Genomic DNA, 20,000 nt, shown 5'->3' with positions numbered 1-20,000 from the left:
ATATTAATAATCAAAGCCACCGAAGAAACTGACAGTAGGGTCTAGAAGAATCGATAAAGCGAAGGACGAATTAATATTCGTGTTCATCAGTCAGTTAGACAGCCTAAAGGGAAATACAGAAAAAAAAGAGATCTCACTTATTATAGAGAAAAAATAAATCTATAAATTAATAAATGGATAAAAATTGTATTAAAATGCAAGGAGAAGAGTATTAGGGTGGTAATAATTATGAACTATAAATAAGGTCCCTGTACACAGACTAAACAAATGAACAGCAAAGACTAAACAGGTAACGTCTGTACACAGACAAACAGCCCCATGAAGATCACATGTAAGTACTGACTTAAGGGGAAACCATTAAATCAGAGTGTAGTGGGAAGGAAGGGGGTAGGGGGGGGAGTGAGGAAAGTAGGAAAGGTGGGGGGGGGGGAGTGAGGGAAAGTGGGAAGGGGGAGAGGGGGTTACTTATGAGGCCGGATCCGGATAATGTTGGAGGAAAATGAACCGGCCGAGTTGCATTCGTTTCGACAAGGAGATGTATACGACGAGAGGAAACTGAAATGAATATACAGGAATGGAAGATTTCCGGCCATTTTGTAAAGACAGAGTGAGAAGGAAAGGGAAAATGGCTGAGAGAGAGAGAGAGAGAGAGAGAGAGAGAGAGAGAGAGCACATATACAGATAGGCAAGCAAAGACAGCTTAAGTGAGACATACATAGAGAATTACAGAATTGAAATGTACAGAGAGAGAGAGAGAGAGAGAGAGAGAGAGAGAGAGAGAGAGAGAGAGAATCACTACTTATAGTTATACAGGATATAATTTCAATTTTAAAATAATGAGAGAGAGAGAAAGAGAGAATGACTACTTATATTTATACTGAATATAATTCCAATCTTATTGCAGAGAGAGAGAGAGAGAGAGAGAGAGAGAGAGAGAGAGAGAGAGAGAGAGAAGAATCACTACTTATATTTATACAGAGTATAATTTCAATCTAAATAAAGTGCTACTTATGAGAGAGAGAGAGAGAGAGAGATAGAGAGAGAGAGAGATATCACTATTAATATTTATACAGAGTATAATTTCAATCTAAATAAAGTGAGATATATGAGAGGAGAGAGAGAGAGAGAGAGAGAGAGAGAGAGAGAGAGAGAGAGAATCCAACTGTCTTCATAGACTTAGCACACTAGCAGTCTAAGTACATCGGAGATAAAAACACTCTAAGAACTGAGTTTCCGGTTCCCATTAAAGAAAAATATATCCCCCCCCCCCCCCCGCCCCCCCCCCCCTACCCCCCCCCCCCCCCCGCCCCCACCCCCAACCCACCATTGATAAATTTCCTCGATGGCTTTTCTCGGTGATGACTTTTCCATTCTTTATGTCCTAAGGGGTCATGGTGAGTATTTATGACTCTCTCTCTCTCTCTCTCTCTCTCTCTCTCTCTCTCTCTCTCTCTCTTTGTTACGCGTGCACAATCTCACTATTATTTTGGGATTCCTTTTTGCAAAGCTCATTAATATAGGATCTGTAAAGATCTTCAGTTCTCTCTCTCTCTCTCTCTCTCTCTCTCTCACTCGGCGTCAATAACCTCGTCGTTGCGACGCCAGAAAGAATTATAAATCAGTCAAAAATCTCTCTCTCGGCTGTCTACTTTTATTATTGTAGATAGCTTCCTGCAAAGCTCATTAATTTACGATCTTTAGAGATCTTCAGCTCTTTCTCTCTTTCTCGGGAGGGTAGGGGGAGACATAACACATCCACCCTCCTCCTGCAAGCCGTCAGACCGCCCCGGGTGGGGGCCAAATAGGTAGGGAACCGCGGGGTTCGAAGAGACATGACACATCCCATTCTTCCTGCAAACCTGTTGGTCCGCCCCGGGTGAGGGCCGGATTGGTAGGGGAACGCAGGGGTTCGGGGAGACGCAAAACATCCCATTCCTCCTGCAAACCTGTTGGTCCACCCGGGGGGCGGGGTATGAAGGGGATCAGAGGGTAGGGGAGACATGACACATGCACTATCTTCCCGCAAACCTGTTGGTACGCCCCAGGTGGGGCGGGGTATATATATAGCTAGACGTCCCTCACAGGAGCAATAAAGGACTCCATCTCTGCAAATGGCCTTGATTCTCCCCGTCCCTTAATTGGGGTAAAATGGCCTCCACTCCCGTAGTATGATACGTTACCAACCTGCTCGCTCGGATTAACGAGAAGAAAGGGACAGATACCAGAGGATGAAGGACCAACAACTAAGGAAATGAGCGACAATGGATATGGATTATGGAACTCATTAGGCACGAACCGAAATCCCTAATCATGAAGGAGCTGGTGGCTTCACGATCACTACTACATGTCTGCCTCGTTCATTTTAACTTGCCTAGTCTTGATATCCATAGTTCCGCCGAAGAGAGAGAGAGAGAGAGAGAGAGAGAGAGAGAGAGAGAGAGAGAGAGAGGGTGTGGAACATGAACAGGAGCGTAATCAATGCATCCAGATATCTTAGACTGGTCACAAACATATAAACACACGCTATATATATATATATATATATAGATATATATATATATAATATATATATATATATATATAATATTATATATATATATATATATATATATATATATATATATATATATATATATATATATTCAAGTTGATTCAAAAGTAAGTTGTACTCTATCACCTTTTTCCTATTCGTTCTCATCCTTCTAATTCACACTTATATGACTACTACTACTACTACTAATACTACTACTGTTACTGCTAATACTGTGCCGTTCATTCATCCAGTCACCCAGCAATTCACCCATCCCCACCCAACCACAGCGGCGCCCGCCGAACGGCACCAGTGTCACCCGCGCGCGCGAAAACGGGGTGGCAGTGAGACTAAGGCTCTTTCTAATTTTATGCAGGATCTCATTCCATTAAGTGGATAACCACATTACATCGGGTGGAATTATGCAATTACGGTCGTAATCCACGTTACTCATAAAGGCCTGTCCGGGTAGAGAGAGAAGAGAGACGCGTCTGAACAGCGTAATACAGCAACAGCTCACATTCTAGGTAATTCTAGAGACATCTAGATGATAATTCTACACAACTCTAGATACGTCTGCATGCTAATTACGATTAGTGGCAATTAAGAGATGAGCGTGTTTGAACCGATCAGCGTCAAGGTGGATTCTGGTATCTGAGAGTATTATTATTATTATTATTATTATTATTATTATTTTTTTTATTTTTATTATAGTGATTATTATTATTGAGTTATTATTATTATTATTATTATTATTATTATTATTTTGGTTAAAAAGACCCTCTTTCAGATATATTCTGTTAAAAGAGAATGGCAGAATTAAGTGAGTTGATTTTATAAATTGTTTTTTCTATTTTTCTTACAATTCTGAGCCAGAGAAGCGAATTGTAAGAGAAATAGAAAAGGTAATATGTAAATTCTGCCATTCTCTTATTTTATTATTATTATATTATTATTATTATTATTATTATTATTACTTGTCGAGCCGTTACTTCTTCCTTCCTCACTACTGAATAATAATAATAATAATAATAATAATAATAATAATAATAATAATAATAATAATAATAATAATAATAAATTCTAAAGGTTCCACAATAATACAGTGTTAGTCCGTGTATAATTTTTTAAGACTTTACAGAAGGTTTTCTGTAATGTCTTAAAATTAAAAAATTATACACGACTAATTAACACTTTGTATATTGTGGGCCCTTTAGAACATTATATATACTCTCTTCCCTAATAATAATAATAATAATAATAATAATAATAATAATAATAATAATAATAATAATAATAATAATAACAATAATAATAATTAATATGCTGAAAGAAGATCTTCATCAATACAGGTTTTATTAAAAAGAATAATAGCTATTTCAGCTGCGTTTATTTTGTATATAGAAATTTCTCTATTCTGTTTATTACTGACTTTTCTTCTGTACTCAAGTTGCATTTTTGTATAATACATATTCAATTTGACAAATACCAAGTTTTTTTTACATAAATCCCCCATTTGGCTTTTTAGCAAACTTGAGTACAGAAGAAAAGTCAATAAATAAGAAGAATAGAGAAACTTCTATAGAAAATAAGTGCAGCGGAATTAGGCGTTATTTTAAATAGAAGTTTCTCTATTCTTATTTATTGACTTTTCTTCTGTACTCAAGTTTGCTATTAAAACGCCAAATGGGGGGATTCATGTAAAAAAACTTGGTATTTGTCAAATTGAATATATATTATACAAAAATGCAACTTGAGTACAGAAGAAAAGTCAGTAATAAACGATTAGAGAAATTTCTATATAGATAATAAACGCGGCTGAAATAGCCATTATTATTTTCAATAAAATCTGTATTAATACAGTTAATCTTCCAGCACATTATTATTAGTATTTTTATCATTATTATTCAGTGGATGAGGAAGAAAGAAGTAACGACTCAACAAATGAATAACTCGACACCAAGTGATAAGTAGTGTTTGGGCAAACGGAAGCCTTCAATTGGTGCGGGAAGGACCACTTAGGGACGAAGTTTTTTTTTAATTTTTTTTTTATTACTTTTTTGGTTCCTCGTTCTTTCGTGTCCCGTTTCTGTCCCAGGGCTGGTTGGAAGAGGTATCCTGCATAAGCAGGGGTATCCTTCATAGTCTGAGGTATTCTACATAGTCTGAGATATCCTTCTTTGTTATAGGTATCCTGCATAATCAGAGATATCCTTCATAGTATGAGGTATCCTTCATAATCTGAGGCATCCTACAAAGAGGGTATTCATAGCCAAACGTATCCTTCATAGTCTAAGATATCCTTCATTGTTATAGGTATCCTACATAATCAGAGGTATCATACATATTCAAGGTATCCTTCATAGTGTGAGGTATCCTACAAAATCTGAGGTATCCTTCATAGTCTGAGGTCTCCTACATAATAAGAGGTATCCTTCATAGTCTGAGGTATCCCACAAAACCAGAGGTATCCTTCATGGTCAGAGGAATCCTTCATAGTCTGAGGTATCCTTCAAGGTCTGAGGAATCCTTAATAATCTGAAGTATCCTACAAAATAAAAGGTATCCTTTATAGTCTGAGGTTTCTTTCATAGTCAAGGGTATATCCTTTATCGTCATACGTATCTTTCATAGTCAGAGGAATACTTCATTATCATTCAATGTTCCTAATCAGCTGGAGGATTGACTAGATTCAGATTTCAACATTCACATAAGAAAGAAAGAAAAAAAAAATGTCGGATTTGGTCCAGAGAAGAAATTACCAAAATAATCCAAACTTTGTTTATAAGAAATGTACTTCACGAGTAACTCAACTCACTTGATCCAAATAAGCAACTAATTTCATATGAATTAATAAAAAAATTGCCTGAAAATAAACAAATATACATGACACATGGTCTCTTGAAGGATTAGAATATTACAAGTTTACGTACCTCCTTGCAAAAAAAAAAAAAAAAAACAAAAAAAAAAAAAAAAAAAAAAATGGACACCAAAAATTTAATAGAAATACTACAAGATAAGTTTCTAGATTCAAACAAACAAACAAACAAACGTATCCACCTAAAAAAAGAAAAAAACTGGCTTACAGTCAGTGACAGAATAAAAATATTTCAAGTTTTTGTATCTTCTTGTCAAAATAAATAAATAAATAAATAAATAAATAAATAAATACAAATAATAACCTATTACCAAAAATCTAAGTGACATACTACGAGACAAGTTTCTAGATTCAAACATACAAACAAACAAACGTCCAGAATTAAAATACTTTTATAAGCTTTCGTACCTGCTTGTAAAAGAATAAAAAAAAAAATCCCGACACCAAAATTAGAAGAGAAATGAAGACAAACACTACGTACGAGACGCAAAGTGGACGTGAACAGGAAAAATCTCGGAGAGGGAGAGAGAAAAAAAAAAAGGAGAGGAAAAGTGGGTGATGACACCGAAGTGAACGCGAGAAGGAAACGTCGTGATTAAGAACCTGTGAGTCTTTGAGAGATCAGAGACATCTTCCTTCTTCGCCTTTGCGCCAATTCTCTCCCTCCGCCTTCCATTACATCTCTTTACTCCTCTTCCTTTCACCTCTCCACCAACTCTGATTCCTCACCTCACCTCCTCTGTCCCCTCCCCACCCCGGCGCCCCTCCTCATCCTATCCTTTACAGCCATCGACCCTCTAAATCCTCCCTCCCTCCCTTCCTCCCTCCTCCTCCTCCTCCTCCTCCTCCTCAAGAAAATGTTCTTGGCCAGAATGTGCGCCAGGTGGAAAATAAGGCTTTGGGATCGCAATATTGAGATCTTCCCTTGGCGAATATTGACATTAAATCTTACGTTGTTGGACAGGAATTGCAGATATTTGAAAGCTGAGTTGCAGGAATAAGGGCTTATTGGGGCAGTGAGAGAGAGAGAGAGAGAGAGAGAGAGGTGGAGGATGAGGGCGGGAGGGGTGATATTGAGTGGATTCAAGAAAAGGTGGTGGAAGGTTAAAATACAGGTTAATGGAAGAGTATATCTTTCAGCCTGGCAGTCTTAGTGTTCTCTCTCTCTCTCTCTCTCTCTCTCTTTCTTGGTGTACTTGGTAGGCAGTAAATATCTTTTGATTGTGAGACAATTCTGCTGAAAGCTCAGTTTCTCTCTCTCTCTCTCTCTCTCTCTCTCTCTCATTGAAAGCTGTAAATATCTTTTGATTGTGAGACAATTCTGCTGAAAGCCCAGTTTTCCATCTCTCTCTCTCTCTCTCTCTCTCTCTCTCTCTCTCTCTCTTCTCTTATAACTTCAGGAAGGGAGGAAGTGATTGGCCACTATATAAGCTACCAGAAAATTCACCCTCTGTCTCTCTTTATCTCTCACTCTTTTCGTCGAAGAGGGTACAGGGCTTCATTTACAAGTCAGTAGAAAACATTCTCTCTCTCTCTCTCTCTCTCTCTCTCTCTCTCTCTCTCTCTCAGTGCCCATGTTTTTAAATCAGGAGAGGCAGACAAGAAAGAAGAATAAGAAACTGCCAAGTAAAGACCCGAATTCTTCAGGGGTGCGAAAGACCTTCCTCTCTCTCTCTCTCTCTCTCTCTCTCTCTCTCTCTCTCTCTCTCTTAAGGTTGCTTGACCGAGGGTCTATTTTCCTCCTTTATTTTCTGTTGGGGCAGAGAGAGAGAGAGAGAGAGAGAGAGAGAGAGAGACGGACGAGGCAGGCCGCTGCTGAGAGTCTCCTTGGCTGTGGGTATATTGGATTTGATAATATTTTCTCTGGATATTCTGCGGCGTTCCGCTGGGTTTGTTGTGACACCGTCTTCACACGATGGTGAGGGTGATGATGATGATCATGAAAGAGAGAGAGAGAGAGGAGAGAAGAGAGAGAGAGAGAGAGAGAGAGAGAGAGAGAGAGACGCGTGTAGGGGATAGGGGAGTATTAGCAGTCATGTCATGTACCCAAAATATATTTTCTGTCCTCAAGTACTGAGAGAGACATTACCTTCCCCTTACAGACCTTTACATCGTTGCTTCGGGTTGCCCCAGGTCCCTCAGTGTGAGGCACCTCTAATGTCTACCAGAGAGTTGCTAGTACATCTTTCGGTATATTTTGCATCTTCCAATCTTGGATGGTCTGGGATGCAAGTTTAGATATTTGTCGAGCTTATTCTTAAACACATCTACGCTCACTCCTGATATATTCTCAGATGAGCTGGCAACGCATTGAATAGACGCTGCATTATCGATGCTGGTGCGTAGTGGATTAATGTCCTGTGTGCTTTTTTTCCTTATTTTTCCTGGTATAGTTTTGGGCATTATTAATCTACCTCTGCTTGCTCTTTCTGATATTTTTAGTTCCATGATATTTTCTGCTATTCCTTCTATCTGTTTCCATGCCTGAATTATCATGTAGCGTTTCTCTCTCCTTTCTAGACTATATAATTTTAAGAATTGAGTCTTTCCCAGTAGTCTAGGTCCTTAACTTCTTCTATTCTAGCTGTAAAGGACCTTTGTACACTCTCTATTTGTGCAATATCCTTTTGATAGTGTGGGTACCATATCATATTGCAATATTCAAGTGGACTACGAACATATGTTTTATAAAGCATAATCATGTGTTCAGCTTTCTTGTTTTGAAGTGCCGTAACAACATTCCCATTTTTGCTTTACATTTTGCCAACAGAGTTGCTATTTGATCATTGCATAACATGTTCCTATTCATCATCACACCAAGGTCTTTAACTGCTTCCTTATTTGTGATGGTCTCATTATTAGGTCCCTTATATGCCTATAGCTTTCTTTCTCTGTCTCCATAATTTATTGATTCAAATTTATCAGAGTTAAATACCATCCTATTTACCTCCTGCCCAATCTATACTTTGTTAAGGTCTCTTTGTAGAGCGTTCCTATCTTCATCACAAGTAATTTCTCTACTTATTCTTGTGTCATCTGCGAAACTACTCACTACCGAATCCTTAACATTATTGTCTATGTCTTCAATCATAATAACAAACAGTATTGCAGCTAACACCGTACCTTGCGGCACACCGGATATTACCTTGGCTTCATCCGATTTCTCGTCGTTTGCAATAACTATCTGTTTTCTGTGTGTAAAAATTCTTTTAACCATCTTCCTACTTTATCCACGATATTGTGTTTTCTAATTTTCTTCGCTAATATATTATGGTCTACTTTATCAAAAGCTTTTGCAAAGTCTAAATAAACCACATCTGTTTCATTTCCGCTTTTCATATTTTGAATATGTTCTCACGGTGGACTAACAGTTGGGTTTGTGTACTTTTTCGGGTACGAAACATGTTGTCCTTTATTAAAACAAATTATTTTTTATTAAATGTTTCATAATATTTTTCTTCATTACCCTTTCATACACTTTCATAATATGTGATGTTAGATCACAGGCCTATAAATTACTTGCCTCTAGTCTTGATCCACTTTTGAAAGTAGGGGTAATATATGCTAATTTGTGCTCATCATATATCTTGCCTGTATCTACACTTTTGTCTTAATAATATTGCAAGTGGCTTTGCGATAGAAGAACTACTTTCTTTAACAAAATAGCAGGAAGTTCCATCAGGCCCTGCAGCAGCTCCATTTTTCATTTCATTAATAGCCTGACAATATCAGCTTCATTAATATCTATGTCAGCTAAATATTCACTATTTTCATCCCTTACTTCTATATCATTATCTATTATCTATTCTAGGGGTGAATTCTCTCTATATCGTTCTGCCAGTATGTTGCAAATTTCCTTTTTTTCATTTCGTTAATCTCCCTTCAATTCTCAGAGGGCCTATTCTATTCTTCTTTTATTCATCTTCTTCGCATATGAGTATAATAGTTTGGGGTTTTTTGATGAATTTAATAGGGTTTTTTCTTCCAAGTCCCGTTTTTCATTTTCTTTTGATTGTATAATCTTTTGTTCTGCATTTTCTATCTTACTTTTTAGTTCTATTAAACTTTCCATGCATTTTTTTCTTTTGCAAGACCTTTTTTCCACTTTCTGATTTTCTGGAACAAGATCCTTCTGTCTCTTGGTATGCATGAATGATGTTTACTTTTTCTTCTTCGGTATATATTTTTCCACTATTTTCTCCAATATTTATATAATATCTCCGTATTTACCCCTTATGGTACCTCACTACGAAAATGTTATCCCAATCTTTGTTTAATTCTTCATTAATTTATGACCATTTTATATTTTTACTGTAGAAGTTGTATTTTCCATATCCTTCCCACTTTTTCATTTCTTGCTTATCTCTATTTTCACTTGCTTTGGAATGAACTGTTAATTCTATGACATTATGGTCTGAAATACTCGCATTATAAACTATTATTTCTTTAACATAATTCATCTCGTTCACAAATACTAGGTCTAAAGTATTTTTCCTTTCTTGTTGGCAGGTGATTTATTTGTTGAATGTTGTATTCTAGTAGCATATCTAATAGCTTTTCAAATTGCCTCTTATCTTCTGCACTACTATTACTCTCTTTTTGATATGTATAAGTACAACCACAATCTCCTATTCGTTCTTTCCATTCTACGAAAGGAAAGTTGAAGTCACCAGATAGGAGAATAGTCCAGTCCTTGTGATTTCTACATATATCATCCAATTTTTCAATTATTAAGTCAAACTCTTTAGTATTAGGAGGTCTATATATTACTATGTTCATCAATTTTTCAGATTCAAATTCTACCGCTATTAGTTCACATTTCTGAGTTACTATATTTCTCATATATTTTCCTTGTTTTTTGTCTTTCCCATATATTGCGGTTCCCCCTTGATTCCTATTTTTTCTATCTGATCTATAAGTTTGGAACCCTTTTATTTGATCATCATTCCCAGTCTCTTGGAATACAGGTTTCTTATATTCATTATATCTATTTTCTTTTCATTTTGGGTTAGTCTTCTAAGTACTCTATTTTTCTTTTTGAGTTACTCGTAACTAAACCCTCGCATTCATCACTATGATGGTTTGCATGTTTTCTCCTTCATTTAATACTGGTAGTAATAAGGATTTTCCCATGTCTCTTTCCTGTTCTGGTATGTTGTTCTTTTTTTCATTTCCAGAAATTCTGACATTAAAAAATCCAACTTTTCCATAATATTTGATCTTCCTTCATCATAATTATAATTTTGTGTCTGAATCTGCAATTTTCTCCGTTTCTGCAATATCCTCTTGCATAATAAATACAGTTATTATCTCTTGAGTAGAATTTCGGAGCTGATGCTTTGAAATTTTTTGCTGACACCTCTGCATATCTCATTGGTGGTTTGCTTTTCTCTTTTACCTGATATTCTTGATTTCTCTCTTTATTTTGTTTCTTTCTTATTTTGGATTTTATTACTTGGTTGGTTATTTATTTGATTATGATTCATGGCTACAGGGTGCATATATTTGCATTTTTTGTCGAACTTACATCCTTTTCCTTCTTTTAGGTTTTTACATATTTTTGGATGCAGATCTCTGCAATCATCCCCATATCCATCTAAGTATGCACATTTACCATATATATTTCATAGTTTGACATTCTTAGGATGTTTGTAGTAACATCTTTCTCCAAATCTGCAATTCCCTCTTTCAAAAGGTTTGCAGATTTGTCTTTCTTGTCTATTTTTTCCTCTTTCCCGTCATTGTATAGATCTGGTAGAGCCTCTTCGGGATTTGCTTTTCTGTTGTCATATCGTCAATTTATTTCTTCGTAGGTATGCTACGCTTTATTGGCCTCATATGTAGTATCAATGAGTATCTCTGCATCCATTACTTTTATCTTGTTCTTTGTTTTCCTTATTTTTTTCTGTCATTTCATTTTTGTTTACTTCTCTTCCGTTTTCCTCTTCTTCTTTTTCTTCTTCTCTTCCTCTTCCTCTTCTTCTTCATCCTCAACTATTTGTACATTCAATCTTGATTTAATAACATTGTCTATCCATGATAGACATGTTGAACAAAAAATTCTTGTATCTTTTCTCAAATCTTGTATTACCTCAGCACACCTGTGGATGGGTCGGAATGTTGCATGCAGCACATTTTCTGATTAGGTTTTGTGGATTGGACTATGCTATACCAAACCTTACACCAGTTGCATGCTTTTGGCATTCTTTTCCTAATGCATCAATTAGGATATTCACAAGATTCACCTTATTCATTTTCTTTGTCGGAATATGTTGGTTTATGTATATTTTCTTTATGAGTCTCTTGACCACTTGGATTTTATTTGGAACTTCTTCAATTATTTTCAAGATGTTTTCATTAGATTTGTTTTCCAGTTTGAAGGATTATATCCTTCTAATATATCTATGAATGCTTTTGTATCTTTTTGGTTGGAGGACTGTTGCTGATTTCATAGATGAGAAATGCCAGTTCCCTTCCTGCTACCTCATCGTATTTCGAATCTGCTAAACACGCCAAATTACGCCACCTCTTCCCGCAGTTGGAACTTACTGCCATCTGTTCTGATTTATAGTATTACACTTGATAAACTAACTTAGAAGACGCTTTATCCTACTATTTTCACACTAATCTTATCACCGATAGTTCACGAACACTTCTAGATATTTCTCAAATTCTAGTCGTATGTTAAACTTGTGATATCTGTTGATTATTGTGACTTCACGCGGGTACGTCTCACCAAGCAAGATGGCTACTACGAGAGAGAGAGAGACGAGAGAGATGAGAGAGAGAGAGAGAGAGAGAGAGAGAGAGAGAGAGAGAGAGCAATAGCCATAGTCTTCTAGTACGTCTCATAGCCATAGTCTCGTGGTCTAGCATGTCCAATAACTACATTCCTCTGGCAAATACCGTAGCCATGGCCTCCTGGTATGTCCTATAGTCATAGTCTTCTATTATGTCTCATAGCCATAGTCTCCTGGGAAATAGACATTGCTTTCATGGGAAATAGACATTGTCTTCATATATCTCATGGCCATAGTCCCCTGCCAAGTTCCATTGCCATAACCTTCTGCTCGGTCTCATAGACATGGTCTGGTATGCCCCATAGCCATAGTCTTCTAGTATGTCTCATAGCCATAGTGTAAAGGCAAATCCCACATCCATGGTCGTCTAACACATCTCATAGCGAGCCTCATGACACGTCCCACAAGAGCGAAAGTCATGAAATCCGTCCCACGAGGAAGTCTTATCATCCACCAGCTGTTAACATCATAAAATCCGGAAAGTTTTCAGTCCGAATCTTTTAACTCGGGCTGTGGACCTCTCCTGGCCCAGGAAGCTAGTGGTGGTGGGAGTAACGTCATCGGAGCTGGTGTCAGAATTCCAGCAGAAAAGTTACTTGGAGCCGCCTGATTCCAGGCTTGCGATTTTCTCTCTCGTGATGAAAGTTCGTCTGGGCAATTAACTGTCAGTGAGACTTCGGAAGCGAATTCAGTCCGGTCTTAGGGGAGGAGATGGAGCGAGTGATCAATGCAGGAGTCCGTGTCTCTTATTTTTTAAAATTTGGATTTGAAAATCAGCAACGGTGCGAATAGCCAGGTCTCTCGTTCTTACGTCATACAAAGAAAAAGAAAGATGGATGTAAAATATAAAGTGGAAATATAAACAACGAACACAAGAAATGATATAAAATGTTATTCTAATAACCTACAGGAGGCCAACATCAATGCTTTTGTACCATCTCCCAAAATTCGGTCATAGGAACCACCTCCCAAACATTCAACAATAGTACTCACCTCACCAGCAATCCAGGGCGATCTCCAGAATACCAACAGATGTTAACTGATTGACTGATTTGTTGCTATTAAGTGTCGTTACAACATCTAGGCCACTGACTAACAGATGTTAGGCATTTCACCAACGCTCGAGGATTTTGTCTGCTCCAACAGTTAATTAAGTTATTTTATTCAAACATTTAATGATGTTAAGCTGTTCCTCACTAATGTCCTATTTAACATTTTCCAAAGATTTGAAGCCTCACAAATCTTCAGTGAGGTTAGTCACATCCCCGATACTAGAGGATTTTAACCCTTTTCCCCAATATTCGACCCAATACTTATTGATTTTCACCCTATCCCAAACATTTAACCCAATACTCACGGATTTTCACCCTGTCACCAACATTCAACCCAATACTCAAGGATTTTCACCCTATCCCCAACATTCAACAAAGTTGAACTCATCCCCAGAACCTGAAGATTTTAACCTTATCTCCAATATTCTACCCAATACTCAAGGATTTTCACCCTATCACCAACATTCAACAAAGTTGAACTCATCCCCAGAACCTGAAGATTTTAACCTTATCCCCAATATTCTACCCATTACTCAAGGATTTTCACCCTATCCCCAACATTCAACAAAGTTGAACTTATCCCCAGAACCTGAGGATTTTAACCCTATCTCCAATATTCTACCCAATACTCAAGGATTTTCACCCTATCCCCAACATTCAACAAAGTTGAAATCATCCCCAGTACGTGAGGATTTTAACCCTATCTCCAACATTCAACAAGGTTGAATTCATCCCCAACACTTTAGGATTTTAACCCTTTCCCCAACATTCAACAAGGTTGAACTCATCTCCAGCACTTGGGGATTTTAACCCTTTCCCCAACATTCAACCTAATACTCAAAGATTTTAATCCTTTTCCCAACATTCACCAAGGTTGAACTCCCCAACACTCGAGGATTGAAATCTTTCCCGACATACTATGACGTTAACCACCTCCTCATCAATGAATGACGACAAAAACTATTTCCCCATCACACCTCCCCAAATACTGGGGACACCTCATGGGGCCAAAAGCGGCAAATCCATTTTCCTGAGGAGGAGGAAGGATCAGGTTTTCCCTCACTTCTCTCCCTTACCCAACCACGCCCCCAGCCCCTCCCCCCGCCCCCAACTCCCCATTTCTTCCTTCCTTCCCCACCTCAACTTTCTGTCTTTCCTCTTTGATCGATGTCATCAGAAGTGTAAGATTTTCTTAGTCGTGTTTCTCAGCGTCCTGTTATTAGTGGTGTTTCATATTGTCGTCATCTTGATTCAGTTCCTGCTAATGTTTCCTTAAGTACACATATATCTAATACGACATATATACACATGTACAGTGTAGATAGATTATATATATAGATATATATATATAATAGTAGTAGTATATGATATATAATTGTATATATATATATATATATGGTATATATATCTGATATATCTATACTATATATATATATATATTATATATATATATATATATATATAATTTTTAATCATTTTCTCTCATCTGAGACTTTGACATATACGATTTCCTGAAACAAATACTCGAAGGAGTGACCGCAATTGCATGGTTTTCTCAAGAGAGAGAGAGAGAGCAAGCACCTTCCTAGCCCCCTATCCAACCGGCGTTCTTCTTTCTCTCTCTCTCTCTCTCTCTCTCTCTCTCTCTCTCTCTCTGTCCTGCGCGATATTTGTGGTCGGAATAGCCCCCAGGCAGAATATCAACAAAACCAGGTTTGCGGAAGGATCCGTATCCCAAACCATATATCCACACATAGTCGAGAGGGTTAGGGGAGGAGGAGGAGGAGGAGACGCTTGTGTAGTACAGCTATTTGCAAACAACGGAAGAGTTTGTTCTGCAGGTATTGATCACGCTACGGGTTGGTCAACAAAAGAAGTCTCTCTCTCTAAATGCACCTGTTTCCTCGCCGTTCACACTAGGGGGGGAGACGGGCTGAGGGGTGGTGGCAGGGGAGGGTGGTTAGATCACTGCACATTCCTCTGCCATGGGTACTCTGGTATTTGGGGTGATGCAAGGGGAGAATTAGTGGTTTTTTAATTGTAGACGCTAAGTTAGGTTTTTGATAGACGTATCTGCTTAGGGGTTTTCAAGTATGAGACTCATCTGGTTTTGAAGACCAATAAAGTAGAAGAGAAAAAATAATTTTTGAAAACCAATGAAATAGAAAAGAATTTTTTTTTAAACCAATAAAATAGAAGAGAAAAAATAATGTTTGAAGAACAATACGGTAGAAGAGAAAAATTAATTTTTGAAGACCGATGAAATAGAAGAGGAAAATAATTTTTGAAGACCAATAAAGTAGAAGAGAAAAATTAATTTTTGAAGACCAATGAAATAGAAGAGAAAAAATAATTTTTGAAGACCAATAAAGTAGAAGAGAAAAATTAATTTTTGAAGACCAATGAAAGTAGAAGAGAAAAATAATTTTTGAAGACCAATAAAATAGAGGAGAAAAATAATTTTTGAAGACCAATAAAGTAGAAGAGAAAAATTAATTTTTGAAAACCAATGAAATAGAAGAGAAAAAATAATTTTTGAAGAACAATAAAGTAGAAGAGAAAAAATCATTTATGAAGACCAATGAAATAGAAGAGAAAAAATTATTTTTGAAGAACAATAAAGTAGAAGAGAAAAAATAATGTTTGAAAACCAGTTAAATAAAAGAGAAAAGTTAATTTTGAAGACTAATAAAGCAGAAGAGAAAAAATGATTTATGAAGACCAATGAAATAGAAGACAAAAAATTATTTTTGAAGACCAATAAAGTAGAAGAGAAAAAATAATGTTTGAAAACCAGTTAAATAGAAGAGAAAAATTAATTTTGAAGACTAATAAAGTAGAAGAGAAAAAATAATGTTTGAAAACCAGTTAAATAGAAGAGAAAAATTAATTTTGAAGACTAATAAAGTAGAAGAGAAAAAATCATTTTTGAAAACCAATAAAGTAGCAGAGAAAACATAATTTTTGAAGAACAATAAAGTAGAAGAGAAAAGATAATTTTTGAAGAACATTAAAGTAGAAATGAAAAGATAATTTTTGAAGAACAATAAAGTAGAAGAGAAAAAATAATTTTGATGACCAATAAAGTAGAAGAGAAAAAATATTTTTTAAGACCAATGAAGAAGAAGAGAAAAAATAATTTATGAAGACCAATAAAGTACAAAAAAATAATTTTTGAAGAATAATGAAGTAGAGAGAAAATAATTTTTGAAGACCAGTGAAATAGAGGGAAAAATGAAGAAAATTAAATATAACTCACCAACAAGATTAATAAATAAAACATTCATAGCATATCAGGCTTTGGTATAAAAAAAATAAAGAATAAAATATCAAGAGGATTCTTGGATGATATGAAAGGCTCTTGAGAAACCATGGATTTTCTCACGGTGGGATGATGATTTTTTAAAGCACTCTCTTTAGTATATCTTACCCCTATATATATATTATCATATATATATAATATATAATAATATATAGGTTATATATATATATATCTTACCCATATATATATATATAATATATATAGATATATATATATATATATATATATATATATATATATCTATATATATATAGATATATATTATATATATATAGATATATATATATATTAGAATATATATCTATTTATATATATATATTATAATATATATATATATATAGTATATATATAATCTAATCTATATATATAGATATATATATATATAATAGATATATATATTATATATTATATAGATAGATAGATAGATTAGATATCATATATATATATATATATATATATATATATAAATATATATCTAGATATATATATAAATAAGATAAAATATTATATAATTATAGAATTATATATAAATATATATTAATATATTATTATATATATATTATATATATATATATAATTATATATAATTATATATATTATTCTATATATAATATATAGATTATTTATATATATTATAATATAGATATATATATATATAATATATAGATAAGAATAGATACAATAGATATATTATATATAGATATATATTATATATATATAAATATATATATAGAATATATATATTATATATAAATATTATATTAATATAAATATATATAAATATAATATATATATATATGTGTGTGTGTGTGTGTGTGTGTTCGTGTGTATACATATATAATAAACGGGCATTTCAAGAGAGATATACATAAGGAATATAACCATATGTGTGTTTGTGCGTGTCAACTAATCTAACACGTATTAGCGCCTAACTCAGACAAGATCAGTTTGCATTTCAGCGTACACACACACACAGACATACACACACACACACACACACACACACTCTAGTGACAAACTACGTGTGATTAGAACCGACACCACTTCTAAGGAAATGCGGAAACCATTCCGGAGCGAATTAAACCAAGGACCTAATGAGGTCGGATTTGGTCGAATGGCGATAGAGAGAGAGAGAGAGAGAGAGAGAGAGAGAGAGAGAGAGAGAGAGAGAGAGAATCCTAGGATTTGTGGGAGGGGATGTTTTATAGGATTAAGGATGAGGATGGACGACCATGCAAAGTGTTATATAATACTCGTGCAATCCATTATCCAGTTCCTCCTGGGCGCTGGGTTAAGGAAAGGTGCATTAATGTTAGTTCCGGCTGATTGGCGGAATCTCCCTTGGGTGACAGCGGGTGTCTTGGGGGACTCCACCCTTCCCCTCTACCCTCCCCAACCCATCTCCCGATCCTTTCTAAGCCTCCGGGGGAAGGAAGATGGAGGGAAGCTGAGAGGGACAAATGAAAGGGAAAACTGAAATAGAAAATTCTCAAGAGAAAATTGAAATAGAAAATAGATTAAAAAATGATATATTCGAGAATAAGACAGTAATTCAAGACATAAAAGAAAAGTAATATATCTGATAATAAGACAGTAATCAAAGACATAAGAGAAAAATAATAGACTTGAGAATAAGACAGCAATTTAATACATACGATAAAAAAAATTATAGACTTGATAATAAGACACTAATTTAAGACATATGAGAAAAAATGATAGACTTGAGAATAAGACAGTAATTCAAGCCATAAGAAAAAAAAACAATAGACTTGATAATAAGACAGTAATTTAATACATAAGAGAAAAAGTAATAGACGAGAAAAATAAGGTATTTTAAGACATAAGAGAGAGAAAATTATAGACTTGAGAATAAGACAGTAATTCAAGACATAAGAGAAAAAATAATAGACTTGAGAGTAAGACACTAATTTAAGACATAAGAGAAAAAAATGAGACAGTAATTCAAGACATATGAGAAAAAAATAATCGACTTGAGAGTAAGACAGTAAACTAAGACATAAGAGAAAAAAATAATAGACTTGAGGAAAATACACTAATTCAAGACATAAGAGAATCAAGAGAGATGAGAGTAAATTAAAATCATTATATGGAATGATGAGAATTAGGGATGAGAACGGGGAAAGGCACGAATAAAGGAGTGTGACGGAGAATGTGAAGAATCGGTGTTGAATGAGAAGTGACTTCAGATTGCATTTAAGGAAGAAGTGGAAGTAGGAAGAAGGGAAGTGTCCTCATGATAAGATAACGAAGGGAGGAGCAGGAAGAGGGGTAAATAAAGGAAGGAGAGAGAGAGAGAGGAGAGAGGCGAGTTGAAAGAGAGAGAGAGAGAGAGAAGAGGGGTGAGTCGGAGAGAGAGAGGGAGAGGAAGAGTCCAGAGGAGAGGAGAGAGAGAAAGAGAGAGAAGAGGGGTAGAAGGGTGAGTCGAAAAGATCGAAGAGAGAGAGAGAGAGAGAGAGAGAGAGCGAGAGAGAGAGAGAGGCAAAGCAGGAGAAACGAATGTCAAGATAAAAAGGGATAAATAGATAACGAATCGGGGTATGAACATAAATAACGAATAACAAGTAAGAGGAATAATGAGATTTGTGAAGATGAAAAATAAGCTACAATAAGGCATTTTCAATAAAGAAAAAGAAACACAAAGTGAAAAACGGAAGAATAAACTAAAGGAATAAAGGTTAAAAGGACACTTAAGAGAAGTAAGAAGAACCAAAGAAAATAAGATAAATAACTGTAGAAACAAAAGAAATCAAACCAAACTAGGAAGAACAGAAGATACGCGGAAATGGGAATAAATCAAACCAGAAAGAAAGGAAGAGATAAGGAAGTATGAAAATTAAACCAGAGAAGAGACGGATGACAAAACGAACGAAAGAAGGGGGATAAGGGAAGAAAACGAAGACAGAAAGGAGACAAAGGAATAAGGAAAATGAGTAGAAGATGCGTGGAAATGGACAAATTAAACCAAACAAGAAAACGATGTAATAAAGGAGAAAAGAATAGAAGACAAAAGGCATTAAAAAAGGAAGACAAAGCAAGCACGGAATGGAATAAAAGAAGAAGACACATAGAATGAGGTCATTAAATCATACAAAGAAAAGAAGATTATATGTATGTATAGTAAGGGGAAAACGAAAGGGAACACGAAGTAAGGGAAGGAAGACACACAAAAGATAGAAGAGGGAGACAGTAAGAAGACAGTAGGAGGAAGACAAAAAAGGAAGACATCCCCAGGCAAGTCCTTCTCGTCGTTTCCCGCGAGCTGAAGAAACAGTGTCACTCCAGCATCGCCTTCGAAGGATCCCAATACAAAAAAAAGGAAAAAAAAAAGGAAAAAAAGTAAAAATAAAAAAAAAAGGACAAAAAATTGCCAAAAAACAGAAAAACTCCCCCGAGGCCT

At 35.5% G+C, this 20,000-nt stretch overlaps 2 protein-coding genes across 3 annotated transcripts in view; both read left to right on the top strand.

Moving 5' to 3' along the window:
- Positions 1-20,000, top strand: part of LOC135202509 (inactive tyrosine-protein kinase 7-like) — a 197,062-nt gene that overhangs the window by 35,138 nt on the left and 141,924 nt on the right. The window lies entirely within an intron of this gene.
- Positions 2,718-20,000, top strand: part of LOC135202148 (amyloid beta A4 precursor protein-binding family B member 1-interacting protein-like) — a 17,842-nt gene continuing 559 nt past the window's right edge. The window contains exons 1-2 of the mRNA XM_064231400.1: positions 2,718-2,874; positions 13,655-13,945. Coding sequence (XP_064087470.1) covers positions 2,718-2,874; positions 13,655-13,945 — 448 coding nt within the window. The remainder of the gene's footprint in view (positions 2,875-13,654; positions 13,946-20,000) is intronic.

The sequence above is a fragment of the Macrobrachium nipponense genome, chromosome 30 (assembly GCF_015104395.2).
Source record: "Macrobrachium nipponense isolate FS-2020 chromosome 30, ASM1510439v2, whole genome shotgun sequence".
Lineage (NCBI taxonomy): Eukaryota > Metazoa > Arthropoda > Malacostraca > Decapoda > Palaemonidae > Macrobrachium > Macrobrachium nipponense.
Note: the sequence above shows the minus strand (reverse complement) of the source record. Positions and strands in the feature narration are given on the sequence as shown.